A 10,996-nucleotide genomic window follows, 5' to 3' on the forward strand; every position below is an offset into this window, starting at 1 on the left:
TTTAGCAATCGGTAGTAGAAACATCAGATGTTGGGCCTAAAATCAATCCCACTGTTGTGCTTCCCTGTGAACTCGTTCTTTCTGGATGGACCCCGGCCAGCCCATCAAAAATATCTTCACCAACAGACGTGTTTTGTGACATCATCAGCGCTCCGACCATGAACATTCCAAAAGGGATGAATACGCTCACTCATTCAACCTGATTTGATTTAGGTGAGAGAACAGGACTGAAACTGACTAAATGGGAGAAACTCTACATGTCGGCAGTGAGACGAACGTGAGTATCGAGAGCAGAGGTCACTTCTTATGTTCATGGTCATATTTCTGTAAAAAATAAACACTTTTAGAAATCCAGCTCCTTCAGCCGGACCCGAGGCACCTGGAGAGACGGCGCTGATCTGACCCAGGCAGGTACGCAGCTCTGTGGCATTCGAACATTCAGTGAATACAACTTTAACTGTCTAAACGTCTGACGCAGGTGAGGTTTCACCTGTGGAACACTTGAGGCACTGAAATCTGACGTCACAGTTTTGAGCCTTTTTTTTAACGTGTGTGTTGATCTGGAATCAGAACTGAAACGTTTCAAAATAAAAGCCGTAGCACACAAAACAAAGACTAATTTTATTATTTTTTGTAGGTTTCTCAAACTGGTGGCCTCAGCAGCTGAGGGGCGGAGCTTCAACGAGAGTAGTTTTAAGAGTTCGAGCTCCGCTGGGGTCAGTTGATTTGACGTCACGCTGACAAATTATAAAGTTTAACGTGCTTCACATGTTGGCGTCTGCAGCAGCCGCCGGATCCGGTCCAGGATGATCTGGTTGGAGCTGCTGCAGTCTTCAGGTCCGTAAGGGGCCACAACCGTGAGCGCTCCCGCCACCTTCAGCTCCTCCCCCTCCTCTTCCACCGGGATTCGGTTCTTTTCCAGCCACAGCCGGACCTCCTCACGCCTCCGCCGTTGCTCCTCTGGATTCAGCCTGGTGCTCTGAGGCGGCAAGAAGATCGACTGCAGACGCCTCGCTGTCTCCTCATCCGCGTCCTGCAGAACCTCCACCTGCTGCACGGCGTGACCCATCACCACCTGCAAGCAGGCCCCGCCCACCTCGCTGAAGTTCACCAGGACCAGGCTACAAGGAGGACCAGACCAGACCCACATCAATGCACGGTAGCGCGTCGGGCAGTCCAGAATGAATTTACTGCTGCTTCTGTTTTACATAAAAAAAATTCAGTTGTTGCTCAAATGCCTGGTTTTGATTCATCGAGTCGTTCCTGAATGTCTGAATAAAACAAACCCACCAGCGCGCAGGAGCATCATTTACTGATGCTCCCTAAAGCTGATGCTGATCTCCCGGCTGGACCGGAGCACAGGAAGCCGCTGAGTATCACCGTTTACAACATCCGACCATAAACTAACGTTTCTGCGTCCATGGAGCCAAATCGTGCCCGGATTCTCACCTGGCAGACACCGGGTCAACTGTGAGCAGCCAGCCGCGAAGCTCCTCGTCTTTTCCCGCCTTCACCTCCACCTGTTTGTTGACGTAGCTCATCCACTCCATCGGACCGAGCTGAGACCAGCCGCGCTGCATCGTGGCCCCGCCGATCAATTTGAAATTAACAATCGATACGGTATCTTACCGGGAACACAGCTCCGACACGCTCCTCAACGGGTAGCGCCAGCTCCTCTTTCCGCCGGTGGAATCGAGACTCCAAAATAAAGGTTTTGATGCGTCCGCCCGGTCTCAAATGAACTGCTTCCGCTGTCCGCAGGTGGCCAATAGAACCAACCTTCCTCTAAATGTGTGGCTTTATGGCGGTACCAGTTACCATCAGCGACAACAAAACATCAGGTGCTCTAACCGTCTACACTTCCTGTGTTAATTTATTAAAAATAAAAAACACGTGTCAAACGTGGAGGCCTGTCAGCGTTGTTTGTAGATTGAAATAGAACGCGATTAAAGTTTAACTTATTAAAGCAGAATAAAAATAAGATGGAACAGAAATGAAAGCGGGTTTTTTTTCCCCAGTGAAATTTACCTCTCACTTTATTTTGATACGACGTTACTTGTCTTCGATGACGTCGTTTCCTTGCTAGCAGCAACTCGCGGCAAAAATGAGCTAAGCCAACCGTAAAAGTGAGCCGGAAACTCCGCGTTAAGATGTCAGGGCCCGAACGCCGCGGAGGAGTAGCGGACGCTCTGTCTGCCCCCTCCGGGGTGAAAGGGGTCGTGGCTAGCTCAGTTAGCGAGCTCCAGCTGGCCTTTGCTAACGTTGTAACAAGCATCACGGTGCTAACGTCTCTGCTGCTTATGAGCACGGACACGAATATAATATTTGATAATAAGTTGGCTTTTGTCATTACGGTTAACGTCACTCTTAACATTAAGAGCTCAGTTCGAGTTAAAATGAAAACAAACAAACTTAAAAACGTTAAAACAATGCAGTCTTGCTAATTATTGAGCATTTAAAGACATAAAAGTACAAGAGAGTAGATAGCTATAGATTTATAGGTATTTATTTTGGGTGAATAAACTAAGAATAGAAGAGGAAATAAACAGGCTGCAAATAAAATGTTCTCTGTCAGAAAAAGTTTTTAGTTTTTTGGTGTTTTTCTGAGTATATTTTCCAGTGACATGGTAGATGATTGTCACTGCTCTGCAGTCATAAATGAATATGTAATATTTCCACCCTCCATTTTAACTTTGAGGTATGAATTAAACAACATAATTATTCATCCAGGCTCTAAAGGAATTTGTATAACAGTTAAATATTAGCTCAAACTTCTAAGCTGAAAGAGCTCAGCTCACTTATCATAATCATCATCATAATTATAATAAAGTTAAAATGAAGAACAAACTGTAACAATGAGTTATGCATGAATGCGTTTATGATTGCAAATAAGAAATCAACGTTTCTGGGGGTTTATTTATTTGATGTCATTGTGAATCCACGGAGCCACCAGAACATTTACCACCAACACAGTTCACATTGAAACAACCCGGTCATGTGACAGGTGGAGGAAGACGAGGAGAGAAATGACCCCAAATGTCTCAGGGTTCAAAGGTCAGATCAGAAACGTTGATGGGTTCAGATCAGATAAATGCTGAGTCAGCATATTTGGGTTTGTTTTGTTGTTTTTTTGCAGACATTTCTGATACGTGGTGAAGCATCAGGTAACCCAGTAATACTGCGGTGAATCATGAGGACACACCCCTTCAGGAGACCCCGCCCTCCTTTGGACGTCCCGCCTACTCAGCAGCAGGTCAGGAGCTCTGAGGTTTAAACCTTTAGCTCGTCGCCAACAGGAGAAGAGGAAGAGGATGGCGGATTCCACCAGCACCAACTGCTCCGACAGTTCTTCCTCCTCATCATCTTCATTACCGTCCTCCTCTTTGTCACTCGGAGACCTCACGCACTCAGGTAGGATCACCTGCTACTCACACGGGACGCTCTCTCAGACACCTGGACGAAAAATGCTGGGTCTGTATTGAGGGAATAATCAAATACTGAGCTGAAGGTTTGTCCCAAATACTTAAAAACCTCTGAAAACTGAGTGAATAGCAAGTTTACAGTGACCTTTGACCTCATTCAAGCGCCGCTAGAGTGACGTGAAGCAGAAAAGCTGTTTCACATGAGGGATTGAAACCTGAGAGAAGATCAGCTGATTGGACTGAAGGAAACAGGAGGTGAAGTGTGGAGCTGGAACGGACAGCACCTCACGCTCCGGGATGGTCGCCATTTAAACCCAGGAATCACAGTCAGGCTCAGTGTGACAAACGTCCCGTTGACTCAGGCACCGGAGGACGAGCTGATCGTTACTTGTCCTACACACTCCAGCGTTTGTGCACCACAGCTGACAACTTTAACCAACACAGAGACATCAGAGGTGCCGGTAGACGTCGGGATGGTTTGTTGACGTTTGTTCACGCTCGCAGCCTCTCCTGGGGATGTTGTTGATGGAGACCGCGAGGTGATCAGAAGCTGACAGCTGATTTGTCATGCTAGCCCTTCGCAGCGGCTTGGAGTGGCGGGACAGCTGTTGGTGTGCTGCTGATGCTACAATAACTAGCACGTTGCTGCTAGGAGCGCTGCTAACATTAGCTTGCTGCCCCCCGGTTTGTTTTCAGTTCTGTTGGGACTTTTTTTTTTTTAAGTAAGAATTTAACAAATGACATGTAAAAGTGCGACCAAAATTAAACTGTTGATCAATCACTGATCAGCTGTCATGAGAAAAAAACATGTAAGTAGCACATAAGTAGTTTTAGTGCTTTACAAAGAAACAAATAGACATTCACATTGAATTAATGAAAAAAGAAACCTGTCTGGAGTTAAAACGGTTTTACTTTTCTATTGTCTTGGTCTTGCGCCTGTTAGCTACGTGCTAGTTAGCATGCCAGGTTAGCTTATGAGCTAGTTAAATGTGCTCGCTGTGACAAAGCTGTATTGTCCTGAGTCAGCTGACCCTGCTCAGTGGGTCACATTCCCAAGCTGCTTACACGTCTGACTGGGTTCACTGGTTTCTCCTGGTCTAGATGAAGAACAAAACACGCCGCTGAATCCTGATACATCTGATGATGCGTCTCCACATCCAGGCAACCTTTGAGCCTGGAGGTCACAGGAAGGTCACAGTGTGATCGCTGGCTCTACTGCTGAACCCCTGACTGCCAATCGATGCCTGCTGATCGTCACAGAGATGTTGGAAGCTTTTTTTTTGTTGAAAATGTTAATTACAAACATAAGTAGACGTTTTCCCGACTTTGAACATCTCGACTCAAAATAAAATAAAACAAATTTCACCGTTTAGCATCATCAGTGCCCGGCGCAGTCTCATTATGAGCAAAAAGCTCATTCTTAGCTTGCCATTGTTAGCATGCCATGGTGCTGAACCAACCCAGTGAACATTTGAAGGCAGCACAACTGATGTGATGACTGGGAGGGGCCTCCAGCGGCAGAGTGTTGAAGTTGCTCACAGGATTTGTGTTCAACCCGTTTATCACTTTGCAGCTTTGCAGCTCATCCAATGGAAGCAGCCGAGGAAGTCGGCGGCGGTGTTTGGCATGTCGCTGCTGGTGCTGGTCTCTGTGGCGACGCTGTCTGCCATCAGCGTGGTGTCGTACCTGCTGCTGGCGTGCCTCTGCATCACCATCACCTTCCGGGTCTACAAGTCCGTGATCCAGGCGGTTCAGAAGTCCGACGAAGGACATCCCTTCAAGTATGAGACGGCAGTAACGATGCTGGCAGTAAAGAGACAGTCGTATATTATTGTGTCATCTCCTTTATCTTCTGTCCTTCATCCTCTGTGCTCCTCAGGTCCCTGTTGGACCGGGACATCTCTCTGTCCCCGGAGGTGGTCCGGCAGCTGGCCGATGAGTCTCTGGTTCATCTGAACTGGTTCAGCTCTCAGACCAGGAGGCTGCTGCTGGTTGAAGACCTGGTCGACTCCCTGAAGGTCTGTGTTTGCATGGTGGCTAACGTTAGCATGGCAACATGGAGGACGAGGCGGAAACACTGAGACGGAATCGTTAACAACCTTTAGAAAGCCTTCAAGGGATCCAGTAGTTTGTGTCAGCTGTTTGTTTGCGTGTTTCAGTTGGCTGCCATCATGTGGGTGATGACATACATCGGCGCCGTCTTCAATGGCGTCACCCTCCTCATCGTGGGTGAGGCTGCTTCGTACAGATTGGTTGATGTGCCGCGGCGTTTCTGTTCCAAAGGTAAACTAACATCGACTCTCCTCTCTGTGCAGCTGACATCATCTTCTTCACCACGCCGCTCATCTACCAGAAGAAGAAGGTACCGCTTTTTCCCAGACTCACTCACATCCTGGACAGAATATCAGAATCACACACTCAACACTGCTGTGTGTGTGTGTGTGTGTGTGTGTGTGTGTGTGTGTGTGTGTGTGTGTGTGTGTTCAGACGCAGATCGATCACCGCGTCAAGCTTATTCGCTCCAAAGTGGACGAAACACTGCAGAAGTAAGTTGACAGCAGATGTGAACGAGCGGCCACACGTGAACGATGGCGATGGCGATGGCGAGTCGCTCCAGCTGTGGTGCACCAGTGTGTAAACTATACATTGATTCAACTCGCCACAGTTCGGAAACGTAATGAGGAGGCCGTCGGGTTTCCATCACTCATCAGATCACTCTGGAAGTGATTCACCACAGTCGCCATGGTAGTGGCGGCGTCGGCGTGTTTGTCCTCTTGAATCAGGCCGTTTTTAAACCTGATGATCAACAGTGGCGTTGGTGGTGGGACGGCCTTAACTAACATTTACATGTAGAATCCAGGCGGTTATGGCGTACTTTTGTTATATAAAAAATACTCACAGTTTCCCCGGTACTACTGGTCGTACTGGTACCACTGGGATTAGATGAAGTCAAGACAGTGACCTGATTTGATTGTGATTTAATTGTAGTAAACAGATCAATGTGATGCTGTGTGTGTGTGTGTGTGTGTGTGTGTGTGTTTGTGTGTGTGTGTGTGTGTGTGTGTGTGTGTGTGTGCGCGCACGCAGGCTTCAGGACCGGCTACCAGGAGCTGTGAAAAAAAACAAATCGGAGTGACCTACAGACGGTGGCCCCACCCCCATCCTGTGACCAGTCCGTGTGTCAGTGTCTCACCTGAAATTAACAACTTGTAATAAAATCTGACAGAAGACAAAACGAGTCCTCAGCTGCATGACTTTCATGTTTCCCTTCGCATCAAACTACATTTCCCATCAGACCCCTGACATCATCGTCACCTCAAACCCTCAGTGTTCTGGTCCGTCTGGTTTGGTTGGACAACATAGTGGGTTTCAGCTCGTCGTAGGACCAGAACGTCAGTCAGCGCCTTCCCGCCCTTCTCCTCAGCACGCTGTCATAAGACGCCGCCATTGAGAATACGCCAACAAGTCAAAACAGATGATTAAATTAAGTTGTATGACTTTATTATTTAAATATAAATGTGTTTGGTTTTTTTTATTTTTTACTTCACAAGAATGTTAAAAGATTGTAAAGGAACCTGTGTGAGCTCGTGCCAGCAGGAGCAGCTACGCTAGCTGGTATGCGCGGTCACGTCCTGCCACGAGAGACAACAACAACACATAAGTACATGAATTCATCAGCCAAACAGGATCCGCTCATCGCTAATCTGTGCTTTATTTATGTGTAGATGTTTTTTTTTTATTGATTCTTGTCCAACAGTTGTCAGCAGGCCAGGTGCTGCCTGGGCGCTCTCCGTGGTGCTGATCCTGCTGGTGAAAGGACGCTGTCAGCGTGCCGTTTGTTCCCACCCCACAGCTGTAGGAGGAGCCTGTAACCACGTGTTTTCATTTTTGATGGAGTAAAGCCAGTCGCTAGTCATGAAAGACAAAAACTCTCTTTTTCTCACTCACACACACACAAATGCACTCACGCACTGTTTTGGTCTGTGTGTGTTCCTCACACCTTATGTAGTTGTGTTCATGCTAAGCTAACTCCCCATGTAGACATCTGTGTTCATGCTAAGCTAACTCCCCATGTAGACATCTGTGTTCATGCTAAGCTAACTCCCCATGTAGACATCTGTGTTCATGCTAAGCTAACTCCCCATGTAGACATCTGTGTTCATGCTAAGCTAACTCCCCATGTAGATATCCGTGTTCATGCTAAGCTAATAGTAAGCCACTGTCACCTGCTGGGTGCTGGAGTAGCTGAACTACAAAATCCCCTCTGCACATGAAGAAAACAACAGTATAGAAGTGGAGGCTACTAGACAGAACTAACCTCACTCAATTAAGAGAACAAGTCAACAAATCAATTAAAATGAGGGAATGACATAGATCTCCTTCAAAGTTCTTAAATCAAGGGGCTGCATCTCCTCTCCTGGACATAAACCGGGAATTTATATCTCGTGGCCTCAAGTTAGCATCATTTTTTCCTTTATGGGAATTTTGTAGTATCTTTGACAGTATTAGTATTATATAACGTGACCTCACATGACCCCAGTGGATTCCTCATCATGTCAATCTTTGTCTAGCTGAGCTCCTCCTCACTGAGACTGGTGGGCCGGAGTTCTCCGACACAGGCCGAACAGTTCCGATGAGGCGGCAGGGTGGGAGCTGATTGGCTCCCTCTTCATCCTCCTCCTCCTCCTCATCGTGCTCCCCTTCAGCATCATTCTCAGGCGGAGGACGAGTCCGCGCTCCGCCGCCGAGTGTCGGAGGAGCCGCACGGGGGGATCAGGACGTGTAGGAGCCGATCGTTAGGACGCGGGTGAGTCCCATCGATCCGTTATTGGTTCCGATCAGCTCGTGACTGGCGTATGACCGATCGATCCGCGGCTGGTGATGGATGATCAGCTGGAATGACGTCACCCGATCAGACATTAGGGACTGATGATCGATAGATCAATTGATGAGAGCTGAACACACGCACAGATTCCACATGCTGTGGGGCAATGACGTAATGCTGCTAGTGCGTGCGTGCGTGCGTGCGCGTGTGTGAGGGGGATGTTGTCGTGATTTCCCCTATGATTTGGCAGGTGACATCATGTGACATGCATCTGTGACCATCCACAGGTGATGTTGGTCATGTGACATGTGGAGGCATCTGGATGAGACAGTTCTGACCACACCACTCCTCCTCTCGGGCTCCTCCTCCATCACCCCCCCCCCCACACACACACACACACACACACACAAACACAAGTCTGTGTGAGCACTTTCACTGCACCGTGTCACACGTTCCATTACCTGGTAGCCTGGACGGCCAAGAGCGAAGAGCTCCCTGTGACACTGAACCTCTCAAACGTGTGAAAAGTAAAAGTCCTTTTAAAACGCCAGTTGGAGATGGGGATTGACATCAGGACAGGGGTCATGTGACCATGGATCAACTTATCCTAATGACTCAGACACAAAGCTCTGTTCCTCCTAGATGCTTAAAAACTGAGCGATTGAGGCCGAAGTTGTTCGTTCTCAAATAGAACAAAGATTTAAAGTATTTCTACTCTGTTAGCTTAGCACAATGAATGGTAGTTGATGGGAAGTGTTAGCATACCCCATACCGGCAACATGTGTTTGCTGTTTCCAGTGGCGGTGCTCATGTCTGGCGGGGCCCCGGGCAACCGTTCCCAGCGGCCCATCAGCTGGAAGTCATCGCCGTCTACGTCGTGGACGTGCGACGTAAAACATACAAAATCCAACTTGAGGTTTCAGTTTCCTTCTAGCTTTGAAAACTGGGGTGAATCAGGCTGGTTGGGCAGGAGCTGTTGTGATGTCATTAGAAATTATCCAATGGGTGTGAGGGGAAATGTTGAGAGCTCTCTGTCTTCTACCAAATAGCATTTTGCTTTTATCTGATTTTACGAGGACTCTGATTCTTTTTCATCTTTACGACCCCCCCTTTTGTTTTTGTTTTTTTGTCTTTTTTGGTTTCCCTTTTGTTATTTGGCGAAGTCTGAGTTTGGAGGATTGATTGTCAGATGTTGAAAGTGTGACGGGGTGGGGGGGGGGCAACAACAAAAGAATTCCGAACCTAATCTCACTTCACACCTCAACCTCAACCAGGGACTCAGAAATTAGGTTTTGCCACATTAGGACCTGTCTTTAGTCCCCACAAGGACTGCAGGTAGTAACAAAAACCATCACACACACACACACACATACAAATATGCTGTCTCCTGGCAACAGTAACCATGGTCTCCAGTATGTATCAGAGCGTAAAGTAAAAGGCTCTGTTGCCATGGTGATGCCCTCTGCGATTGCCGCAAACACACACATACACACACACACACATACATACAAACACACTTTGGTCACTTCAGGGGACTCAGACTTATTTAATTCCCTGGAGGCTCACCTGGAACATCCGGCTGCATTCACACCCAATCCGGCGCTGCAGCAAACATGGCGGCTCTGTCTCACACAGGCGCGCGTAGCAATGTCAAGTGTGTGATTCTGATGTGATATATATGTGTGTGTGTGTGTGTGTGTGTGTGTGTGTGTGTGTGTGTGTGTGTCCAGGGAACCATGCCATTGGTGAAGCGGATCATCGAGCCCAGGTATTTGTGCCGCGGCACTCTGCCTGATGGGGTCGCCAGTGAGCTGGAGTGCGTCACCAACAGCACGTTGGCTGCTGTCATCAAACAGCTGGGAGGACTCAGTGAGTGCTGAAAATTTGTCTCTGTTACCGGGCGGACTCGGGCACGTGTGAACCCACGTTGAGTGTCCCGCTCTGCGCCAAACAATGAACAACTGCAGCCAACTGTTCCAAATTCTGACGCCCACAGACGAGGGCCGGACCTCCACATCATCATTTGAGAAATATGGTTAACGATGAAAGGCCACTCGCACAAACCCAGATGAAACAAACTTGAGGCTTCCATGGTGTAAACCTGACTCCTTTCACACCACCACCATCTTAGAAGTTGTTTGCTTGTTGTTTGCAACTCTCAGATTCAAAACCTGCCCAAACCACAATCACGCTGTCGTTGTTTGAGCGTCATTTTGATGCGTTTGTTGTGATTGCGCCTCAGTCCTTGTGACTCCTGCTGCTCACAGTCACTCTGACCTCAGTGCCATTGCGTCATCTGCCCCCTGGAATGGAGCGTTTTATTTGGTCTTGTTGCTTGCCTCCGTCATCTGTACGGTGTCACATGGTCCTGCTGTGTTGTTTCTTGTTGGTGGCGGGCAGGTCGTCACGCGGAGGACATCTTTGGGGAGCTCTTCACGGAGGCCAACAGTTTCTACCTGAGGATGAGTAGCCTGCAGGAGCGGGTGGACCTGCTGGCGGTGAAGGTCACACAGCTGGACTCCACCGTGGAGGAAGGTGCTGCTGGACGCTTGCGCCATATCATCATTGGTTCCTCCCCTCCATTCCTCACCATGTCTGGGTGTCCATCCGGCTCACGTTATCTAAGGAGGGTTGAATCAAGACCAACTGGACTCGGGTCCGATTTAGGAACCTGAGCGACAGCTGGTCTTGATTCCCCCCTCCGTGGACGCCATCCCTGTTTCCTGCTCTCCTCATTCAATCCAGCCCA

At 48.3% G+C, this 10,996-nt stretch overlaps 3 protein-coding genes across 7 annotated transcripts in view; 2 read left to right on the forward strand and 1 right to left on the reverse strand.

Annotated features, from left to right (window-relative positions):
• Positions 1–105: 105 nt before the first annotated feature.
• gemin6 (gem (nuclear organelle) associated protein 6) lies at positions 106–1,852 on the reverse strand. Its single transcript, XM_086212176.1, has 2 exons — positions 1,450–1,852; positions 106–1,121 (listed from the first exon to the last, which is right to left on the reverse strand). Exons 1-2 carry the CDS (start codon positions 1,578–1,580, stop codon positions 755–757), a joined length of 498 nt encoding a protein of 165 aa, XP_086068302.1. The 5' UTR covers positions 1,581–1,852; the 3' UTR covers positions 106–754.
• LOC147257929 (reticulon-3-like) lies at positions 1,103–6,677 on the forward strand. 3 transcript variants are annotated; one of them, XM_086212175.1, is made up of 8 exons: positions 1,103–1,159; positions 3,137–3,411; positions 4,996–5,203; positions 5,302–5,440; positions 5,582–5,647; positions 5,738–5,784; positions 5,910–5,968; positions 6,510–6,677. In XM_086212175.1, exons 2-8 carry the CDS (start codon positions 3,312–3,314, stop codon positions 6,536–6,538), a joined length of 648 nt encoding a protein of 215 aa, XP_086068301.1. In that variant the 5' UTR covers positions 1,103–1,159; positions 3,137–3,311; the 3' UTR covers positions 6,539–6,677. The 3 variants fall into 3 exon arrangements, with proteins under 3 accessions (XP_086068301.1, XP_086068299.1, XP_086068300.1); XM_086212173.1 differs by having other exon boundaries at positions 1,107–1,159; positions 5,582–5,651; XM_086212174.1 differs by lacking the exon at positions 1,103–1,159 and adding an exon at positions 2,176–3,054 and having other exon boundaries at positions 5,582–5,651.
• Positions 6,678–8,106: 1,429 nt separating this feature from the next.
• LOC147257930 (actin-binding protein WASF3-like) overlaps positions 8,107–10,996 on the forward strand; it is a 9,147-nt gene continuing 6,257 nt past the window's right edge. For all 3 annotated transcript variants that reach the window (XM_086212177.1, XM_086212178.1, XM_086212179.1), the window contains exons 1-3: positions 8,107–8,229; positions 9,978–10,116; positions 10,648–10,782. In XM_086212177.1, the coding sequence (XP_086068303.1) occupies positions 9,984–10,116; positions 10,648–10,782 (268 nt within the window). In that variant the 5' untranslated portion in view covers positions 8,107–8,229; positions 9,978–9,983. The remainder of the gene's footprint in view (positions 8,230–9,977; positions 10,117–10,647; positions 10,783–10,996) is intronic.

This window comes from Aulostomus chinensis, chromosome 8 (genome assembly GCF_037954235.1).
Source record: "Aulostomus chinensis isolate RoL2024-O1b breed Wild chromosome 8, RoL_Achi_v1.0, whole genome shotgun sequence".
Taxonomy (NCBI): Eukaryota; Metazoa; Chordata; class Actinopteri; order Syngnathiformes; family Aulostomidae; genus Aulostomus; species Aulostomus chinensis.